General features: G+C 46.5%; 1 protein-coding gene across 1 annotated transcript; it reads right to left on the bottom strand.

Annotated features, from left to right (window-relative positions):
• Positions 1-788: 788 nt before the first annotated feature.
• Positions 789-2404, bottom strand: LOC112810005 (tubulin alpha-1A chain-like). Its single transcript, XM_025853443.2, has one exon. It carries the CDS (start codon positions 2319-2321, stop codon positions 966-968), a length of 1356 nt encoding a protein of 451 aa, XP_025709228.1. The 5' UTR covers positions 2322-2404; the 3' UTR covers positions 789-965.
• Positions 2405-9715: the final 7311 nt, after the last annotated feature.

The raw sequence follows: 9715 nt of genomic DNA on the forward strand, positions 1-9715 counted from the left end.
GGATGGAGCTAGGGAGTATAACACTAAGTGAAATAAGTCAGAGAAAGACAAATACCATATAAAGTCACTCATGTGGAATTTAAGAAACAAAACAAATGAGCAAAAAAGGGGGAAAAAAGAGAGAAATGAAGAAACAGACTCTTAACTATAAAGAATAAATGGATGGTTACCAGACGGGAGGTGGGGGGGGTATGGGTGAAACAGGTGTTGGGGATTAAGGAGCGTGCTTGTTGTGATGAGCATCGGGTGATGTATGGGGGTATTGAATCACTACGTTCTCCATTTGAAACTAATATTACATTGTGTGTTAACTAACTGGAATTTAAATAAAAACTTTAAAAAAGGGGTCTTATATGACTGGATTAGAACTCCCAGCTGGAAAGGATCTACAAAAGTCTTCTTGTTCCCTCATTTTAAAACTAAGGAAACTATAGCCTGCTAATGACAAAGTTGGCACTCAAATCTAGGTCTTTTGACTCCAATCAACTGCTCCATTGGACTTAGCTCCTTCCTACATAAGAATGTTCATATATTCTTCTTGATTCTCATCCTGTTTACCTCCTAGTAATGTCACAGAAAAATTAAGTCAGCAAAGCCACCCAGGCAACTCCTCTCTCTTGTGCTCATAGTTATTGGCTGGTGTCCGTTAGATGAAAATGACCGCGTTATGAATGTCCTCTAATCTCCTCTGGTTACCAAGCCAGTGAAGATTCCAGAGCACTAAATTCCAGCTCTTCTTCTTCTTCTTTTTTTTTTCATTTAAGACAGGGAATACTTTATTCAAACCCATCAGAGAAATGGATAGCTTGGGTCTGTAACAAAGCATTGTGTTTTAAAGCATAGGTCAGTAACTGTATGTGAGTATACACTGCTACATACAAATTAACTGATCAGAGCACAACTTTTCAATGTCAAAACAGAATAAGCTTCCCTGTAAAAGCAGCACCTTTGTGACATTTTTTACTTTAGTATTCCTCCCCTTCTTCTTCACCCTCTCCTTCAACAGAATCCACACCAACCTCCTCATAATCCTTCTCCAGGGCAGCCATGTCCTCACGGGCCTCAGAAAACTCTCCTTCCTCCATGCCCTCCCCCGCATGCCAGTGAACAAAGGCACGCTTGGCATACATCAGGTCGAACTTGTGGTCCGGGCGAGCCCAGGCCTCAGCGATGGCTGTGCTGTTGCTCAGCATGCACACGGCCCGCTGCACCTTGGCCAGGTCTCCACCGGCCACCACAGTGGGAGGCTGGTAATTAATGCTCACTTTGAAGCCAGTGGGGCACCAGTCCACAAACTGGATGGTATGCTTGGTCTTGATGGTGGCAATGGCAGCATTGACATCTTTGGGAACCACGTCGCCACGGTACAACAGGCAGCAGGCCATGTATTTACCGTGCTGGGGGTCACATTTCACCATCTGGTTGGCCGGCTCAAAGCATGCGTTGGTGATCTCTGCTACAGAAAGCTGTTCATGGTAGGCTTTCTCAGCAGAGATGACGAGGGCATAGGTGGCCAGAGGGAAGTGGAGGTGGGGATAGGGCACCAGGTTGGTCTGGAATTCTGTCAGATCGACATTCAGGGCTCCATCAAATCGGAGGGAAGCAGTGATGGAGGACACAATTTGACCTATCAACCTATTTAGATTAGTGTAGGTTGGGCGTTCAATATCGAGGTTTCTACGACAGATGTCATAGATGGCCTCATTGTCTACCATGAAGGCACAATCAGAGTGCTCCAGGGTGGTGTGGGTAGTGAGGATGGAGTTGTAGGGCTCAACTACAGCTGTGGAAACCTGGGGGGCTGGGTAAATGGAGAACTCCAGCTTGGACTTCTTGCCATAATCGACAGAGAGACGTTCCATCAGCAGGGAGGTGAACCCGGAACCGGTTCCCCCTCCAAAGCTGTGGAAAACCAAGAAGCCCTGAAGGCCTGTGCACTGGTCAGCCAGCTTCCGAATGGGGTCCAAGACAAGGTCAATGATCTCCTTGCCGATGGTGTAGTGCCCTCCGGCGTAGTTGTTGGCAGCGTCCTTCTTGCCGGTGATGAGCTGCTCAGGGTGGAAGAGCTGCCGGTAGGTGCCGGTGCGAACTTCATCAATGACGGTGGGTTCCAGGTCTACAAACACGGCCCTGGGCACATGCTTGCCGGCGCCCGTCTCACTGAAGAAGGTGTTGAAGGAGTCATCTCCTCCCCCGATGGTCTTGTCACTTGGCATCTGGCCATCGGGCTGGATGCCGTGTTCCAGGCAATAGAGCTCCCAGCAGGCATTGCCGATCTGGACACCAGCCTGGCCCACGTGGATGGAGATGCACTCACGCATGGTTGCTGCTTTGCGTCTGCGGAGCAGATGGCGGAGAGGAAGAGGAGAGGTTGTTGCTTCTTACAGCGCGACTCTTAGGCGGTCGATGTCTAAATTCCAGTTCTTCTTAACCTGGTTCCTTGGATCCCCAAACGCAGTGTCACCTTCCTTCCAGCTTCTAATTCTGAGCAGCAGATGGCACTGTGCACAAGTCTGGGAAGATAACTGAGAAAAAATGCGCTCAAGCTCCCTGCAAAACCCTGCCTTGACTGCACAAGCCGACTCACCCTCCACTTCTGGGTTTCGAGGGCTCACAGCGAGTGTGAGCTGGTCCAGGACGGTGTGACAGAGGCTGCCGGTTCATCACTGAGCTTGCTTCCTCACCTCCTGGGCACACGAATGACTATATTTCTTGGTTTCTGTTGTAGTGACAGAGCTGTGGCCAGTGTCGTGTGGGAGAAAGTGATCTTCCCCATTTCCAGACTTGGCCGATGAAAGTCTCCTGGGCTTTCCGCCCCCTCCTCTAGCTGGGTATCAATGCCCAGGATGACCTTGGAAATCATAGAATGAAGGTGGCAGTGTTGGCACCACCCTGGGTCCCTGAATGACTGCATGGAGCTGAGGACCCTCCCCAATTTGGACCCACATTGGGGTGTTAAATGAGTATGAATTACTGAAGTCCCCTATACTTGAGTCTCTTAGGCCAGGGGGACCCACTCCCTGCCCTCCCAGAGCTCACAGCAGAGAGAGACAGAAATGCACACAACTAGTTATTGGAATTGATATTGAGTGGGTGGCAAAACAGTGGAAGCAATCCATTTTTAAAAGCTTAAACTGCATTTTTAGGCCAAGGAGATTTAATGAGTAGCTGGAGGGGATTGCAGGGGAGGAACCAAAGCATTCTAGGCAGGGGGAGAGTACAAAGACAAGGAGGGGTGAATCAGGGCTGTAAATAGGAGGAACACAAGTACTTTTCCATAGCTGGGCTCAGAGCCAGCAAACTAGGTGAGGCTCATTTTGCTGAGTCCCCTTGTTCTTAACATGGTTACTTGGCTGTGCTGGGTGCCATACTGTGCCAGATGACATGGTGAGTTGTGTGATCTAGAGCCTGCATATACACCTTACTAGGAACAAATGAGGCAGCTCCTTGTTTTGGTCTGAGTGGTGTACAAATGAAGTATCAGGCTCAGTTTTTGAGTGACACAATAATAATGAGTCAACATCCTTCACCTGTAGAAAGTGGTAATCTTTCTGTTTCTATCACCTTGTGTTTTTCTAAAGAGCATTAATATGGGCTCTGTGGGCCTTTATTCCACAAGTCAAATGTTTTTCTCTGTCTGATTTTAACCCTCCAACCTACAGAAACAGAAACAAAAATGCCAACAAGTAACTCCACTTTCAGACCACTGGTATTGGAGAAAGAAAAATGAGTTATCTTTCTGAGAATGGAGGTGAATGCCCTTTCCTCTGACTCCACCTCCTGTTTTGGGGGCGAGGAGTATCCAAAATTGGGTGCGCAAGAAGATCCACCGAGGGCACCTGGGTGGCTCAGTTGTTAAGCATCTGCCTTCGGCTTAGGTCATGGTCCCAGGGTCCTGGGATCGAGCCCCACATCGGGCTCCCTGCTCGGCGGGAAGCCTGCTTCTGCTTCTCCCTCTCCCACTCCCCTTGCTTGTGTTCCCTCTCTCGTTGTGTCTCTCTCTGTCAAACAAATAAATAAAAAATCTTAAAAAAAAAAGACCCACTGAGGGGCAGGACAAAAAAAAAAAAAAACACAACACTGAAACTTCCATTTAAAAAAAAAATTATGTAAGAACAGTTAACATGAGATTTCTCCTCTTGACAAATTTTGAAGTGCACAATACAGTATTGTTTACCTATGATAGAGTGTTGTACAGAAGATCTCTTTATGTGTGTTTTTTAAAGATTTATGTATTTTAGAGCGCATGCATGAGCAAGCAGGGGGAGGGGCAGAAGAAGAGGGAGACAGAAACTGCTGGAGCAGACTTCCTGCTCTGCGTGGAGCCTGACTCAGGGCTCAGTCCCAGGACCCTGAGACGATGACCCCAGCCGAAATCAAGAGCTGGCCATTCAACCGACTAACCCACCTAGGTGTCCCATCTTTGTGTGTGTGTGTTTTTAATCTAAGCCATACTTAATATATAATCAATGCAGATGAAAAATGTGCAAATAAAAATATGTATATGGAAGGTGCCTGATTTCATCAGGTAAGCAATCAACAAAGTTTGAAGAACATACACCCTAATCGTCTGCATGTTCCAGGTTCCTCCTAAAGTCCCACAGGAGGGGCCATCCTCTCCTTACCCTCAGATGAGCAGCTGCTCACCTTCTGCAGGAGGAACCTAGAGAAGTGAGCCCCTCCTGTCTCCTTCCCAGCAGCCCATTCCTTGGCTCTGGTCCATGTCGGCTTATCTTGTTCTGGCAGAACTTTTGGTTCTGAAGTCTGCTCCTGCCCAGTCAAGTACTTTTCCTCCTGTCTGATGACTTCATCTTTACCTTTCTGCTACCCTCCCCAGCCCTCCCTCTCCCCTGGGGAGGGGCACCGATCCTTACCTGTCTCAGGCACACCACCTCCGGACCTCCTGCCCACCATCTCCAGCAGCCGGCTGTTGGCTTCTACCCCAGCCCTGCCTTGGTAAGATCTACACTCTGTCCTTAAGGGACTAGTGCCCCTCGTAGTGAGTGTTTCCCCGATTTTGAAATAATAGTAATAACACAATAATAACAGTAGTAACAACTGGCATCTGTATGCCGCCAATGCCCTGTGCTTTATGATAATCTCCAATGCTGACAACAACTCTTTAAGGGGAGGGCTGTCATTCCCACTTTTGGGATGACACAATTGAGGCTGAGACCGTAATACCTGAGCTGGGATTTGTACACAAAAGACCCATCTGCTACCAAAGTCTGGATTTTTCTGCCACACCCCGGGGCTTTTCTCACCAGTACCCAGCCTAATGGGGATTAGTTATGTCAAATCAGTGCTGAAAGAGAAGTGTCCCCTTCCTCTCTAAGCAAACGATCTAATTTGCAGGCTGTGATCAAAATAGATACGTAATTACGTTGGCTGGAAATACTTGAGGTTCATCTGGAGTGGAGTCAGAATAATAATTCAAAGGAATTCAGACGTTTAGAGCTTTGGGTAGTCCACAGGATGCATGAGTTCTTCTCTCCTCCAGATAGTGGGCTCAGCAGCTCAGCCCACCCCTGCTGCCCCCGCCAGCGGCTCAGCCACAGCCAAGTCCATGGGCTGAAAACAGACCCTCCCTGCCACGCGCATCTGGGGGCTATGACACAGTGTTTCCTTCCACTCCGCCTCACACCCCGGTTAACACCTGGGCCGATTTCACTTTTCCACCTTTCAGGTTTGCAGTTCTCCCTCCTGTGGAATCAAAACCACAGATTTACACAACGCTGTGGGTTTGGACTAGACAGTGTCCTTGAGCAACACGTTTCTTCTATGCTTCCTCCCACCCTTAGCCACTACCCGAAGAGCTGAGCTGATGGGGAGGAGAACATCATTTCTTGGGAAATAGGCAAAGGCGTGCTGAAAACCTGCTACAGCTGTTCTACACACCTGGGATACATCCAATCAAGACCTAATGCATCAGCTGTCCTGAAACAGGGTGGGAGTCCCTTCCTTGCCAAAGGAAAGGTAACAGCCCCTGGCTGCCTGGACATTTCCCTCACACAGATGGGGATGGCTTGGTGACTAAGGGTTTTAGAATATGTTCTTTCCCTCAAGTGAGTATCCAGCAGATGGTCCTGCTGCTGTTGTTTATTTCCAGGCCCTTCAGGGGCGGCTTTCTCTGAACCTTAGCTCCTAGAACCCAAGACCTGGAGGGTGGAGGGCTCTTATTTCGATCCTATTCCACTGCTCACTCCCTCTTCAACGGCAGGCCAGTCGTTTGGTTTCTGCTGCCTTTGTCTTCCCACAAAAGGGATTTCGGGGGATAATTCTCCAAGAAATCTCAAGTGGTTTCAATCAAAAACTAGTTTTGATTCTTCATCTCTTTTCTTGCAGCTATTTTGAGTTTTGTTCTCCTTGGTTTGCAGAAGCTTATAAAAATGCATTAGTTTTCAGCTTCACAGGTGAGGGGAGAGGTTTCCAAAGAGCAAAGTGGGTTCTGGCTGAGGCTGAGTCAGTAATCAGCTTTGTTGGCCTTTGGCTCTGTCCACCTTGCTTGCTCTCAGGAGGTGTGTAGTGTGAATGGAGACACAGAAATGCTTCGTGGTTCCCATATTCCAAGAAGAAAGGGGCTCTGGAGGCTCACTCTCCAACCTCCTTTTCCACAGGTCCCTGACTGATTTGTTTGAGTTTTGAGCTCCAGTCAAGAATGGAGAGTCTAATTGGATCCCCCCCACCATGCTAACCAAAATGTTCAGGGCTTGTGTACAGAATACTGAGTAATTTCTAACTTGTAGTCTTGTATGTAGTCTTTCTGGTGAATAAAGGGAAACGGTGGCAGGGGTTTAGTTTTGTTTCTCTTCAGTAGCGATGTCTTACAGACGTCAAATGCCCAAGATGTCCCAGACCAGGAGCCAGGTCAGGTGACCTGGCCCTCATTCCCAGGCTTCTCTCTTCAGCTGGGATGCATGAACTTGGTTTCCTCATAATCATCATGATTATATAGCCGACTTTTCATGTTTTGCAATGAAAAGATGGAAAATTCAAATTAGATGGTTAAAACCCACGTGGCTGTGGATGTAATGAAAAACAGTCCTATACGGAGACACAATGTCTCACTCACACACACATCCCGCTTATGTATGTTTGGGTTTTTACTTTGCATCTCATTATAATCTTCTTTTGGCTTGTTCCATACTGCCAATAACCAGGGAACCCAGAAAGACAGCTGGGAAAGCACCAAGCTGACCATCCACGTGTGGCTCTTTGGGAAGCACTTTCAAGTTCATGGCCCTATTGGCTGCCACCCAAAGTCAACAGCACAGAAACCTTCCTGTTATATCAGGGTCTCTATCTAAAAATAGATGAACTTGGTGGTTCAGTTGGTTAAGCGTCCGACTCTTGGTTTCAGCTCGGTTCATGATCTCAGGGTCTCAGGACTGAGCCCTGCGTCAGGCTCTGTGCTCAGTGGGGAGTCTGCTTGAGGATTCTCTCTCTCTCTCTCTCTCTCTCCTCCCACCCCCTCCCACCTGTGATTGCAATCTTTAAATAAATAAATAAATCTTTAAAAAATTTTAAAAAATAAAAATGGTTGAACTCAATAGGAAAGCTACAGCAAAAGGTATTATCTCCTTACTAGGTACTGGAGTCCATGGAACAAAGCAGTCCGAGGTCTCAGTCCCTCTAGAGTGTTTTAAAGAGATCTGTAGTTGTCATGGGTAAGTCAGGCCATGTAGGCAAGACGCAGGAGATTCAGCTTGGAGCTGTCAAGACCAGAGCAGACTACTAAGGTGCCTTTATATATAACTAGATATTCTTTGGGGGAGAAAATGGGACTGGATCAGGTTTGTTTGGGAAATTCTGCGTTAAATAAAGTGAAACAGGTTTCTTTAGCCATTAATGTTCAGATTTCACTGTGAATCTCTTAAGAGGGGGAAATAATAGGAAGCTTTTCCCAAACTCTTTGGACCTGGGAATTCCTCTTCCTTGGGAATCTCTAACATTCTGAAGGGCACTAAAATTCCACAAAACCCAGTTTGGAGAATGCCATTTGGAGAAGTCAGGGAAGCCCCAGCTGCCCAGGGTCACCAGCTCCACTAACACTCAGGTCCTAGCCCAGTGGGCTTCGCATTTGGGTACCTACATTGTGGGGGCACACAAAGGCTTGCTAAGAGTACATAAATATACATGGATTTAAAAAAAAATTCTAGGTCCACCACTTCCATGGGCACACTCTCCTCCACCGGCTCTTCGGAGAGCTGAATGGCAGGGAGCCATGCCTGCAGGATGCAGTAGCCCCTTTCTGTTCTTCTTGCACACTGGCAGCCCTTCTTGCAACGCTGCATTGCCCCAGGGTAGGCAAATCCCTGGGGTGCCTGACAAATGCTGTTTTTTTGAAAAGTGAATGTGTCTATTGACTGAGTCATCTTTTTGCAACTCAGATGATTTCTAATTCTTTGCTTTCATGCAAATTGAGGGAAGACCTAATTGAGTTGTCAGAGAATCAGATCATCATCATAATAATTTTGATGATAGTTCACCATATCAGAAGGGGCTTGGTAATTGACATGGCTATGATAAAACCCTTCCGTTCTAAACTTATTTTTATGAAAATGGCCTCATAGTGCTTACAATAACTGTAACAACCATAATTGCAAGATGGCAGTAATGTTAATAAGAAACTCCATCAATTTTACTAAAAAGTCTGATGAAGAGTAGTTTTTCCAATAAAATTTTATGACTTATGTTGAATATTTATAAAAATTGTATTTATTTTCATAAATTGTGTATTAATAATACCTATAATGACAATTCAGTCCAGAAATATTTCTTTGATACCTAGACCTACATAGTCACAGGAGATTTTAAACATTAATTTCAAATTAATTAAAATATACAAGATTAATTTCAAATTATATACATATTTTTGCTGCAGATAATTCTGGGTGATCAATAAAAGGGTTTCAGGCAGAAAATGTCACATCATACATTTATGTGGGGGAAGTGGATGAAATAATTTTTTGCTTGGTGTATATTTAAAATGAATTATGGTGGATATCAAATTGCTATGGTATTAGATTGCACAGGAAACCTTTTTTGAAGGTCATAGGAGTTTTATCTTTTAGTGTCCAGTATATCCATTCACCAGGAGTTATATCCTCTGTAACTATTTAAACTGATAAAGATATATTTTAGATGTTAACCTCAAAGGGTGTGAGAAGATGTGTTGTTTTTAAAAATTATTTTCAGGGGTAACTGAGCAGGAAGTTGAAGGCTCTGTGTCCAATAGCACATAAGGAGAAGGAGAAGGTGTGGGTCCAAAGATGGCAATGTTTGGCCTGAGTCAGCTTCGGGTTGTCCCTCCTGCCCCGTGCCCATTTCATACTTCCTCCCTCTACGGAGCCCTCGCTCTGGTCTGGCATCTACATCCATCCAGCCAGCTCTGGGTCCTTCACCTCCCAAGCTAATGTCCCACCTTACCCCGAGCCTCCTCCTCCTCCCCCCGGACCCAGCACTCTTTCCCTTTAGACTTGATAACTCACCGGGTTAACTTGGCCTCCGGACACTTCCTGGTCCGCTGCCTCACACTCCCCACCTCATTCTTGCCCCCATCCCAGAAACCCTCAGATGGTAGGAAGCCCACAGTCGGTCCTGGCCCCTGGGCCCCGGCCCACCCATCAGCCCTAACGTGTAGGTTTGCAGTCTTCAAAGTGTTTCCCTTTTTACGTTCTCTCATTTACTCTTCACCACAACCTGCTGCATTAGG

Source organism: Callorhinus ursinus, unplaced genomic scaffold (assembly GCF_003265705.2).
Source record: "Callorhinus ursinus isolate GAN/ISIS: 27379988/994484 unplaced genomic scaffold, GSC_fseal_2.0 scaffold36, whole genome shotgun sequence".
Classification (NCBI taxonomy): Eukaryota; Metazoa; Chordata; class Mammalia; order Carnivora; family Otariidae; genus Callorhinus; species Callorhinus ursinus.

Bases quoted from the DNA above. Each gene is read 5' to 3' on its own strand.
- LOC112810005 (XM_025853443.2), bottom strand. From the start codon at position 2,321: ATGCGTGAGTGCATCTCCATCCACGTGGGCCAGGCTGGTGTCCAGATC.